At 43.1% G+C, this 12,875-nt stretch overlaps 1 protein-coding gene across 3 annotated transcripts in view; it reads left to right on the forward strand.

The window, feature by feature from the left end:
• The window catches only part of OIT3 (oncoprotein induced transcript 3), a 27,442-nt gene continuing 14,567 nt past the window's right edge, over nt 1-12,875 (forward strand). Inside the window, exons 1-3 of one of the 3 annotated variants that reach the window (XM_080642569.1) lie at nt 1-132; nt 4,628-5,002; nt 5,935-6,042. In XM_080642569.1, the coding sequence (XP_080498695.1) occupies nt 72-132; nt 4,628-5,002; nt 5,935-6,042 (544 nt within the window). In that variant the 5' untranslated portion in view covers nt 1-71. The remainder of the gene's footprint in view (nt 133-4,627; nt 5,003-5,934; nt 6,043-12,875) is intronic. The other 2 variants (XM_080642570.1, XR_013959103.1) reach the window with 2 other exon arrangements.

The following is a 12,875-nucleotide window of genomic DNA, read 5'->3' on the forward strand; positions in this document are numbered from 1 at the left end:
AAGAAGGGGACAGAGGGAAAACTGGAATTAAGAGGATTTTCCAGTCGGTGTCTGGTGGCTGATCCAGAAGGATGCCTCAGTTCCTGCTTCTCACCTGCTTCTTCATCACAGTTACACCTGCGGCACCAATGGGTGAGTCTAGTATCAAGTACTTGGCATACTGAGCTTTTTGTTGTAGGAAATTGCTGTTATGTACAGATTACTAAGAGCTAGAATCCAGTATCTTCGATACTGGGTCTAGTCATTGAAAACCTATGAACATATATTTTCACAGAATTTCTGTTCATGTTCCATTTAGTCTCTTGCCTGGGCAGCCAAAATTTCCATGGATCAGCCATATCCAGCAGCTTTCCACTAGCTAAATATTGCTTGGAGTATGCGTAATAGGAATTCTAACCTTTTATATGCAAGGCACTTTTATAGTTACAACTTCAAGAGCAAAACAATGATTTTTAGAGTTAAGGATAGATTTTTTTTTTCTTTAATGACTTCCAGAGACTGACTGAAAGCTATAGCCCCATGAAAGGTACAGATCTGGTAAATCAAACTCCGTAGTCTTGACATCTGAAAATAAGACTTTTTGCACAGACTGAGTGAATCATAAACTGTCTCTCCTCAGGGTTGGCACAAAACTGGCCAACAAGACTAAGCTGCAATTCCACTTACTAGTAAATGTCTCTCTCCTTCCTCCAATAGAATTTAAATTCCAATTAGACGAGAGTGAGAGGGCAGGTTGAGATGGAGAGAACAGTCCTTCTTTTGAGTAGCTCAGTATTTTATTGACCCTGAGGAACTCAGGCCTTGCTCTAGCACCTTTAAGGATTCACATTAAAAATAGGCTTGAAAAAAAACCACCAAAACAATAATTCAATACCATCTAATATCAAATTTCCAAAAAAAAAAAAAATAGGCTTGAGACCCCAAGGACATGAAAACTAAATGTAATGTGGTGCCCTGAACGAAAGACAAAGGCAAAACTGAAGAAAATCTTAAAAACTATGTACTCGAGTTAATAATAATGTAGCAACATTGGTTCATTAATTGTGGCAAAGGTACCATGTATGAGGTATCATAATAGGGAAACCAGGTTAGGTGTGGCGGGACCTCTTTGTACCATCTTCTCTGCTATTTAGTCTATTTTAAAAAGATGGGGCTGAGCTCAGTTTAATCACCCTGAATCTGCTGCTAGAACAACCAAGAGCCTCTTAAGCAAAAGTCTTCGTCCCCTCAACTTCCACTCCCCTTCCCATTACCTTTCCTTTCTTACTCTCCACAGTGCCTCCTGCACCTCCCAATCATACACCTTATCCCTTCCCAGGCTACTACTACTACTACTACTACTACTACTACTACACACACACACACACACACACACACACACACACACACCTCCTGCACCTCCCAATCACACACCTTCTCCCTTCCCAGGCTACTACTACTACTACTACTACTACTACACACACACACACACACACACACACACACACACACCTCCTGCACCTCCCAATCACACACCTTCTCCCTTCCCAGGCTACTACTACTACTACTACACACACACACACCCCTCCTGCACCTCCCAATCATACACCTTATCCCTTCCCAGGCTACTACTACTACTACTACTACTACTACTACTACTACTACACACCCCTCCTGCACCTCCCAATCACACACCTTCTCCCTTCCCAGGCTACTACTACTACTACACACACACACACACACACACACACCTCCTGCACCTCCCAATCACACACCTTATCCCTTCCCAGGCTACTACTACTACTACTACTACTACACACACACACACACACACACATACACACACACACACACACATACACACACACACACACACATACACACACACACCCCTCCTGCACCTCCCAATCACACACCTTCTCCCTTCCCAGGCGGCTACTACTACTACTACTACTACTACACACACACACACACACACACACACACACACACACACCTCCTGCACCTCCCAATCATACACCTCTCCCTCCCCAGGCTTCTACTACACACACACACACACACACACACACACACACACACACGCACACACACCACAGAGGGAAAGGGTGGTGAGGGGAGGGGCGGGGAATGCTTGTCTGGGTTTGACAGGGGAAGTGAGAGGAAAGAAGTAGGGAAGGAAAGGAGAGTAGGTGGGGAAGAGGGAAGCCAAGTGGTTGACGGGGAAGAAGGCAGGGAGTGAGGAGAAGGACGGGAGAAGAGGGGGCTCCAGCACTGAGCCTGATGGGAGGGGCGGCGTGGGGTGAGGAGGGCGTAAGGGTTGGAGACTCTGGCTCTGCAAACCTTGGAACAAAGGGCGGGACGTTGACATTATCTCTCAGCGCTGGGTCACCGCGAGGTGCGAGGTGCCGGCCCTGGGGTGCACAGCCATCCCTTGTCACCAGAGTCGGGGCCCTAGAGGGGTGGCTGGCAGGGCGGCTGGCAGGCAAGAGGGCGGGAGGAGGGTGCTCCTGACTCGACATTTGAAAGGAAACCACAAGGCTGTTCTTTCTGAAGCACTTCCATTTGAGGAGTGTATATATATCCACAATTTAGGATGCCATATGCATTATACCAAGCTCTGTCCTCCACGATGAGAGACTGAAAACAGGAATTAACAGATTATTAAAGGATTGAAGTACTGCCTTAAAAGGGGTTGGAGATGAAAAGATGAATATGTATACTTAATGTTAGAAATATTGGGTGGGTAACTTTTTAAAATATATCATTTATTTATTTTAAAGGACACAATAGGAAAAATTTTCCTATTTGTGCCATATCTCCCCTACAACAGGAGAGAAAGTGAATTTTTAACAAATAGCACAAAAAATGACAGTTGAATTTATGGAAAAACTTTATAATTCCTGAAATAGTTATTGAGGGAAGTTTAGGAATTTCAGTAAAAGCCATTACAAGTTGAGTACCTAACCATGTCTTATAAAATTAGAGCCAAGGAAATGAACCAAATATTTCTATGAATTTATGATCACCTGTGAAACTTCCCTGAAAACCCACACAGCTGGGAGAGCAGATGAAGGAATTTTCCCCTTTTGAGAGGGGAGAGAGTCTATGAGGACACTTCTTCCCCTGAAGGGACAGCAAACTGTGAATTGGACACACTTGGGGTACCGCAGGGACCCTTGTAAAGGAGACGGTTGCCCTGCCATGTGCAACTCTGCAAATGTGTTATTTCCAGAAAGTGCAATATCCTACTTATTTCCTGTCCCAAACTGTCATATGCTCATTGGGCATTAGCACTAAGCTACACACGCCTCTCTATACGGGTGAAGTTTAGAGAGTAAACTTGAGTTTGAAATGTAGACTGGGAAAATCCAAAATATTTTCTAGACAACTTAGATTTTATGATCCTGGTCCATTTACATTTAATTATTGTGCATTGTTTGCTAATGCTGAAATTCCTGCCCACAAAATGTATCAGCCGTCATGTGAATTCCCTGTCTACAATATCAGTTAAGTAAGCTTGACATGCATTAAAAAGGACAGTACTCTATGGCTAGTCTCCTTTATAGAACTCCTGGGTTTTATAGGTTCATACAGACAATTTGCCTACATTAATTCAATGTTTCTCTGAAATTGAGGGAAGCAGTGAGGATATTGGGGATATTGATGTCTTTGGTCATTAAAATGTTTTTGATGAGATATTTGTCCATGTGCTAAAAATGCATGCTTGAAAATTCTACTCTATTATCCACAGTGATGCATGGCTAATTGTGAATATATAAAGTTTACAATATTTTCAATAAGCTGATGGAATATATTCACTTTGAAACTATCTTAGGGAACTACTTGCCAGTAATCTGTATATTTCAAAGCAGCTGACATGTGCCAGAGGCCTTTTCCTTTTCAGTGGAATGAGTTTTACACATGCATTATCAAATCAAGCTTCCCCCTAGTGCAAAATTCCATCTATAATCTTGCCTACAAATGAACATCCAAATATTTTTTGAAAATTTCCAAAGAGTCATCCATTCCTCTCCATTATTGGGTAACTGAACGAAATGTGCTTCCCCATAACAATTTGTTCTTGTTTTTGTAACAGAATACCTAATTTCTCTTCCACAAGCCCAATCCAGATGTTTGAAAAGTGATATGCATATTTTTCAGTCTTTTTTTCTCCAAACTATAGTTCTCAGCTTCTTCCTCCAGTAAATAATTTTAGGCTTCCTTCCAAGTCTGGTCACCTTCCTCTGGATACCAAGTTTGTCCATTACTTTCCTAAAGTATAGCCTCCAGGTGTGAACACAATACTCAGAATATTGTCTGACCAGAGCAGAGTTCAATGAGACTGCAACACTAACCTCCCTGGTTCTGAGCAACTCTCTTTCCATCAATTGATTACCATGGATGAAAAATTTAGCCCAATGGTAACACTGAACCTTAGATAGATTTGAAATAATTTCATAAAAGGCATTTGTGAAACATGTGTAAGTCAACTTGGGGAATCTTAAACAGCTACTTTTTTGGAACTTTAGATTATTTCTTTCTGAACCCCAGAAAGCCAAAATGCAAGACCAAGAAGGTGGACCCAGGATGTTGTCTCTGTGATCTGAAATATCACAAGATGCCTCTGAGGTGTCCTTTTCCTTCCCAGCCCTAGATCCTTGTTCTGCTTACATCAGTTTGAATGAGCCCTGGAGGAACACTGACCACCAATTGGATGAATCTCAAGGTCCACCTCTATGTGACAACCATGTGGATGGGGAGTGGTACCGCTTCACAGGCATGGCGGGGGATGCCATGCCCACCTTTTGCATACCAGAAAACCACTGTGGAACCCACGCACCTGTCTGGCTCAATGGCAGTCACCCTCTAGAAGATGATGGCATCGTGCAACGCCAGGCCTGTGCGAGCTTCAATAGGAACTGCTGCCTCTGGAACACCACGGTGGAGGTCAAGGCTTGCCCTGGAGGCTACTATGTGTATCGTCTGACCAAGCCAAGTGTCTGCTTTCATGTCTACTGTGGCCGTGAGTACCTTCTCTGTGCTCTTTATCCTCCCCAACAAGGCATCAAGGAGAAAAGTGCCATAGGAAATTCAGTTATGGTAGTATCTCAGAGTCTGAATAACATGGATATAGGGCCACATATACCTCCAGGTTGTGATTTCTGAGTTCTCTTCTTAAATTTCTGAAAAATTCCTGTAGAATAGAAAGGGAAAGGAGCTACGCCTTTGATAATTTCTGCTTTATTTTGTCTTCACTCCTTTTGAACAAGTCATTAGAAAATGAAATGTTGATTTAGGTTATCTAAGTAGAAGATTTCCAACATTTTTGAGTATGGAGAATCCCTTTTTAAAATATATATTAGACATCCATGTTATAGCATTGTGCTTAGTATCCATTGATTTTTTTAAAAAAAAATTATATGGGAAGAAGCTACTTTAGGTCAGTAATACTTTTAAATAAATTTTTGTTTTCTCAGTCCCCTCAATTACATATATTTTAAAAATAGAGCATATAGAAAAGTAGAAGATAATGTTTATTTATTTTTTAAATTTATCTTTATTATTGAAAATATTACCAATGTCCCTTTTTTCCCCCCATTGACTCCCTCCTCCTCACTCCTGTCCCCTCCCCAGGCCTTCACCCCACTATTGTCTGTGTCCATGGGTTATGTGATATGAGGTAATGTTTATTTAACCCATAGCTCATATTTGTAAGGTATTAGGTTTGCAGAATCTATGGCCAACCAAGGACCTGTGGATCTGAAGTTGGGAATCATTGATCAAAATGACAAAAGATGTTCCTGGGTGGTATGTCTTTCCATTGGGTTTATGTAATCCTTGAACAATGAGGGTTCTCTGGATGTTGGCTAGAAGCTAGTATCCCATGATTGAACTCAGGAATAAGGGTCCTCTGGTCCTAGTCCATCACAAAAGGTCATCTTTATCCTTCCATAGATTTTTATGACATCTGCGATGAGGACTGCCACGGCAGCTGCTTGGATACCAGCGAGTGCAGGTGCGCTCCAGGGACCGTGCTGGGCCCCGACAGGCAGACATGCTTTGGTAAGAAACTAATGTTGAAGTAGAAACAAGCTATTTAAAGATCAAAGGGACAAATCAAAAACTCTTCCTGACTCAGACCTCCATCGTTTTTCCGGTCTGTGCCTCAGAACACCTGGAATGGTGTTTGCCCTTGTAGTTCATAACTAAACCTTGAAGCCAGATTTATGCCACGTTTAGGTGTAGTCTAGAATCATTCTGTGCAATACAGGAGTCCCTGGCCATGGGTGGTTATGAAGCTCTTGAAATAGAGTGACTAAAAAACGGAATTTTAATTTTACTTAATTTTAATTTAAAAACTGATACTTGATTCAGTCATTGAAAAACCAAAAATATTTGGAATAACTTGAGTAACCAACTGTAAATTTTATGGTTCTATACAGATCAAGTATTTCTCATGAAAATTTAGCATGCAAATTGAGATAGGCTATAAGTATAAAATATACACTGGATTTCAAAGACTAGTTTAAAAAGTGTAAAATATCTCAATAATTTTAATATTGATTATATATTGAGGTGAAACATTATGGACATATTGAATTAAATGAAGTATTTATTAAAATTAATTTTACCATTTTCTTTTAAGAAATGTTTAAATATAACTATAAGAAAGATTTTAATTACTTGTGTAGTTTGCTTTGTATTTCTATTGGATAGCTTTGGTCTACAATTATCTAAGGACGGACTCCTACAGCTTCATTAATATACTTTTGGTTTCTCTGAGTAGCAAGAAAGAGGAGTCAGATTACTTGTGGGAAATCCAGTTGTTTAATTGTATATGCTTTGTTGTCTATAACTGGAAGAAAATAAAGTTGAAAAACCCAAGACTGGAGATCCTTTCTTTTCCCTTTAATGTTATGAATCTTTTTGTATTCAGACTCAAATGGACTTAAAAGAAGTCTAGTGAGCCCTAGCCAGTTTGGCTCAGTGGATAGAGCGTTGGCCTACAGACTGAAGGGTCCCAGGTTCGATTCCGGCCAAGGGCACATACCTGGGTTGCGGGCTCGATCCCCAGTAGGGGGCATGCAGGAGGCAGCCAATCAATGATTCTCTCTCATCATTGATGTTTCTATCTCTCCCTCTTCCTTTCTCTCTGAAATCAATAAAGAAATATATTTTTTTAAAAAAAAAGGAAGTCTAGTGAGAAAGGGGAGGCCTGCCCCACACCTTCTCAAGAAGAACAGTAACAGATTAGAATGGGTTAGGGAATTAGAGTGAAAGGCGTATAAATGGCTTATTTAACAAAAGCTATTGTTCTTTCGTCTCCTAAATGAGCCCCATTGACCATGCAATGGAGCATGTTTAGCCCTCCCACAACAGTTGTTACCGCTCTTACAAGGTCCATTTTGACTATGTGACTTAATGCCAAAATGTTTGGGGTGCAGGAGACAATGGTTCCTGTAGTTTCCCCTCACCCCTTGCACAATACATGCATAGACACACATTGGTTGGAAAATATTTGGCTTTTATTTAAAGGCAGGACTTGTTCGTTCATTTCTCTTATTTATGGTTTTTAAGTATAATTGACATACAATATTATATTAGTTTCATATATACAACACTAGAGGCCCGGTACACGAAATTCATGCACGGTGGGGGGGGGGGTGTCCCTCAGCCTAGCCTGCACCCTCTCCAATCTGGGACCCCTTAAGGGATGTCCAACCGCCCGTTTAGGCCCAATCCCACCGGGCAGACGGACATCCCTCTCACAATCCAGGACTGCTGGCTCCCAACCACTCGCTGCCTCTACCTGATTGCCCCTAACCGCTTCTGCCTGCCAGCCTGATCACCCCTTAACCACTCCCCTGCCAGCCTGATCAACGCCTAATTGCTCCCTGGCTGGCCCAATTGCCCCTAACTGCCCTCCCCTGCCTACCTAGTCACCCCTAACTGCCCTTCTCTGCTGGTCCGGTCACCCCTAACTCCCTCTCTGCAGTCCTGGTTCCCTCCAACTGCCATCCTCTGCTGACCTGGTCACCTCCAACTGCCCTCCTCTGCTGGCCTGGTCACCCCTCACTGCCCACAACTGCCCTCCCCTGCAGGCCACCTTGTGGTGGCCATCTTGTGTCCACATGGGGGCAGCCATCTTTGACCACTGGGGGTGGCCATCTTGTGTCTTGGAGTGACAGTCAATTTGCATTTTACTCTTTTATTAGATAGGATAAGGATTCGACATCTATATACTTTACGATGTGATCACCACAATAAGTCTAATTCATTCATTTTTTTCGCCTTTATTTTAATACTAGAGGCCCGGTGCACAAAATTTGGTGGTCCCTCAGCCCAGCCTGCCCCTCTCACAGTCTGGGAGCCCTCAGGGGATGTCCTACTGATGGCTTAGGCCCGCTCCCTGTGGGCCTAAGCTGCAGTCTGGCCTCCCTCTGCGGGCTGATCTGGGGCTGCTGGGGCTGGGCAGCGGCGGCTTGGGCACAACCCCCTGCCTCCACTTCAGGCTGCTGGGGCCTGGTGGTGGCAGAGGCTTGGATGCTCCCCCCTGCCTCCGCTCCAGGGCTGCTGGGGGCTGGGCTGCCCCCCGCCCCCTGCATGTAGTTCTCTCAGGCTCAGGGCCACGCCCGGCCCCTCCTCCTGAGGTGGTCATGATCTTTATGGTGTCCCGGCCTAATTTGCATATTATTCTTTATACATATATAGATAACTTTGAATAAGTAATATATTTATTTTTTCCTTTTTTTATTTAATAAATCTTTATTGTTCAAGTTATTACGATTGTTCCTCTTTTTTCCCCCATAGCTCCCCTCCACACGGTACCCACCCCACCCTCTGCCCTTACCCCCCCCACACTGTCCTCATCCATAGGTGTACAATTTTTGTCCAGTCTCTTCCCACACCCCCTCCACCCCTTTCCACCCCGAGAATTGTCAGTCCACTCCCTTTCTATGCCCCTGATTCTATTATATTCACCAGTTTATTCTGTTCATCAGATTTTTTATTCACTTGATTTTTAGATTCACTTGTTGATGGATATGTATTTGTTGTTCATAATTTTTATCTTTACCTTCTTCTTCTTCTTCTTCTTCTTCTTCTTCTTCTTCTTCTTCTTCTTCTTCTTCTTCTCCTCCTTCTTCTTCTTAAAGAATACCTTTCAGCATTTCATATAATACTGGTTTGGTGGTGATGAACTCCTTTAGCTTTTTCTTATCTGTGAAGCTCTTTATCTGCCCTTCAATTCTGAATGATAGCTTTGCTGGGTAGAGTAATCTTGGTTGTAGGTTCTTGCTATTCATCACTTTGAATATTTCTTGCCACTCCCATCTGGCCTGCATAGTTTCTGTTGAGAAATCAGCTGACAGTCATATGGGGGCTCCCTTGTAGGTAACTAACTGTTTTTCTCTTGCTGCTTTTAATATTCTCTCTTTGTCTTTTGCTCTTGGCATTTTAATTATGATGTGTCTTTGAGTGGTCCTCTTTGGATTCCTTTTGTTTGGGGTTCTCTGTGCTTCCTGGACTTGTAAGTCTATTTCTTTAACCAGGTGGGGGAAGTTTTCAGTCATTATTTCTTCAAATAGGTTTTCAGTATCTTGCTCTCTCTCTTCTTCTGGCACCCCCATAATTCTGATGTTGGTACGCTTGAAGTTGTCCCAGAGGCTCCTTACACTATCTTCATATTTTTGGATTCTTTTTTTCTTTTTGCTTTTCCGGTTGAGTGTTTTTTGCTTCTTTGTATTTCAAATCTTTGACTTGATTCTTGCGATCCTCTAGTCTGCTGTTAGGTCTCTGTATAATATTTTTATTTCAGTCAGTGTATGCTTAATTTCTAGTTGGTCCTTTTTCATATCCTCAAGGGTCTCACTAAATTTATTGGCCTTTTCTAGAAAATTCTTGAACAACCTTACAGCCGTGGTTTTGAACTCCATATCCAGTTGTTTGCTTTCCTCCATTTCTTTCATTTGTGATCTGTTTCTTTTTCTCCGCATTTTGGCTGCTTCCCTGAGTTGATAGAGTGGCTTTGTGTGCTAGGTGTCCTATAGGGCCCAGTGGCTCAGCCTACCCAGTTACCTGAGGTGGACACTCTTGGTGCACCCCTTTTTGGGCTGTGTGCACAGTCTTGTTGTAGTTAAGCCTTGATTGTTGTTGGTATCACTGGGAGGAATTGACCTCCAGTCCAATTGGTTGTGAGGATCAGCTGTGTCTACGCTGGGAGATCTTCTGTGCTGGAGACACCCTTATGAGACAAGACTTGCAAAAGCCTCTGTGCTCAGCTTGGATGGGGTGGAGTCTCAGGGCGGAGCAGACAGCATTGGTTTCCCATCAGCCCTGCCCTGTGAGGCCCCTGTGTCTCAGTGTCCCGTGGTAATCGCTGCAAGCACCTCTGAGAGAAAGCCGCCCTCAAGTTCCGCCCGCTGCCAGACAGTCCAGTTTCTCCCTGAATGAGTCTGGGTCCCCAGAGTCTCGCCCAGAACTGGAGTTCAGTGCAGTCGGGAGCTTTGTCTCCCTCCCGCTTGAGAAAGCCAGCCGTGTACTCAGTTGCCCGCCCTCTCCGCGCACGTGCCTCGGTACCTCTGCCTTCCGCAGTTCCTCTGAGTCTCAGTGTGCTTTTCTCTTTCCTGACAGTCCAGTTTCACCCCATATGAGTCTGGGTCCCCAGAGTCTCACCCGGAACTGGAGTTCAGTGCAGTCGGGATCTTCAGCACGCGTCTCACTACCTCTGCATCCCGCAGCTCCTCTGAGTCTCAGTGTGCTTTTCCCTTTCCTTCCAGTTGTAGAATTTCCACTCAGCCAGCCTTCCCATGGTTCTGGATGATGTCCGTTTTGTCTTTCAGTTGTAGTTTTGAAATTGTTGTGCGAGGCAGCAGTTTAGGTGTTTACCTATGCTGCCATCTTGGTTTCTCTGTGAATAGGTAATATATTTAAACTAGAGGCCCAGTGCACGAAATTTGTGCATTCGGGGGATCCCTCAACCTGGTCTGTGCCCTCTCACAGTCTGGGAGCCCTCAGGGCATGTCCGACTGATGGCGGGGAACGGGCCTAAGCCAGCAGTCAGACATCCTTAGCACTGATACAGAGGCGGGAGAGACTCCCACCACCGCCACTGCACTTGCCAGCCATGAGCCCAGCTTCTGGCACACTAACCACCAGGGGACAGCTCCTGCGTTGAGCATCTGCCCCCTGGTGATCAGTGCACGTCATAACAACCGGTCGTTCTGCTGTTGGGTCAATTTGCATATTAGCCTTTTATTATATAGGATAGTTTCTAAATTAAATAGCACGAAAGGTATACAGTGAAATGTCTAGCTCTCTCCATTTGTCCCATTTCCTCCTCACCCCATTCCAAGTAAACTCTTGTATTATTTTCTTATGTGCTTCCAGGGTTTTCTCAGGCAGGTATAAAAATGCAAATATAGATGTTAATTTATTGCCCCTTTTTTACACCAAAGGTCAAATATCATACACATCATACATGTCTCTTGCTTAACAATTTATCTTGGACGTCTTTACTTACCAGTACCTAGGGAACAGACCCAAGTACCTACCTGGAGTCTGTCCCTCAGTTTCAGGGAGATCATGAATTCCCTGAAATTAGAGGCAAAGTTTATTTATGTGCATGTGTCAATTTTCCCCTAGTTTTTTTTTTTTTCTTTAATGTAGTATAGTTTTTATTACTTAGTTTAAATTATGTAATTTTTTTCAGGCAGAGAGGAGAGTATAGGAAAATAATACAACAGATACTCATGTACCAGATTTGACTATAGTTAAGTTTTTCTCTTTTTTTTTTAAATAAAATTTTACAGAGACAAGTAAAGTCATCTCAGTCCATCTCATTTCTCTCTCTCACCCTCCAGGGGGAGTCAGTGTTTTGAAGTTAGTGCATGTTCTTCTGGTCTCTGTTTTTATGCTTTTATTATTCATATATGTACCCATAACAATAAGTAGCAGAGCTTTGTATGTTCTTAAAATGAACATAAAAGTTATACCTTACCCCATAAAAGTGGGATTGCTGGGCATAGGATCAAAGTCAGGCTGTAAATAACAATAGGCCCCCAAATAACAATGGCTTAAATAAGTAGAAGCTCGTTTCTCCTTCACATAAAACAATCAGTCTTGAGGTAAGCAGGTCAGCCCTGCCACAGAGGCCGGCCCTGAGCACTGGTGTGGCCACCTCCAGGAGGGCTGCCGTGCCTCTTACCACCCACTGAAGGTTCTAATCTCATTGACTATATTTTTAAGTTAAACATGTTTGTTTCTCAATTCTCTCTTATCCTTTTACACACTTATTTTGGTTGCTATCCATTCTTTAAAAAAAAACACACACACAAACATGTTTTATTGATTTTTTAGAGAGAAGAAGGCAGAGGGATATATGGAAACATTTGGCTGCCTTCTGCACGCTCCCTACTGGGGATCAAGCCTCAACTTGGGCATGTGCCCTGACCAGGACTTGAACTAGGGACCTCTTGGTTCATGGGTCGGCGCTCAACCACTGAGCCACACCAGCTGGGCAACTATCCTTCTTTTTATCTGTTTGGTGATTTTTTAAAACCTCATACTATGGATTTTTCTGGATCATTTTGTTTATCTCCAACCCAAAGCCTCTTTTTTGTTATCTTGCCAACTCTCTCTTATAGGAAATTATTTCCTTATGGTTAGTATTTCATGGCAAACCATTTTCTGATGTAATTGTTGTTGTTTTCGGGGCAGGGGGTGGGGAGATTCTATTCTTATCACCCGGTTTATGGAAGTTTTACTGCAGAACAGTTTTTCAAATGCTCTGTCAGGCATCACAGAAACTTCACAATCCTGGCCAAATTTTACATCCATTTCTGGCTGCAATATCCCCACACCATGTGGGAAGTGTAAATTCACACGTCAGCCTGGCA

This window comes from Plecotus auritus, assembly GCF_963455305.1.
Source record: "Plecotus auritus genome assembly, chromosome: 9".
Taxonomy (NCBI): Eukaryota; Metazoa; Chordata; class Mammalia; order Chiroptera; family Vespertilionidae; genus Plecotus; species Plecotus auritus.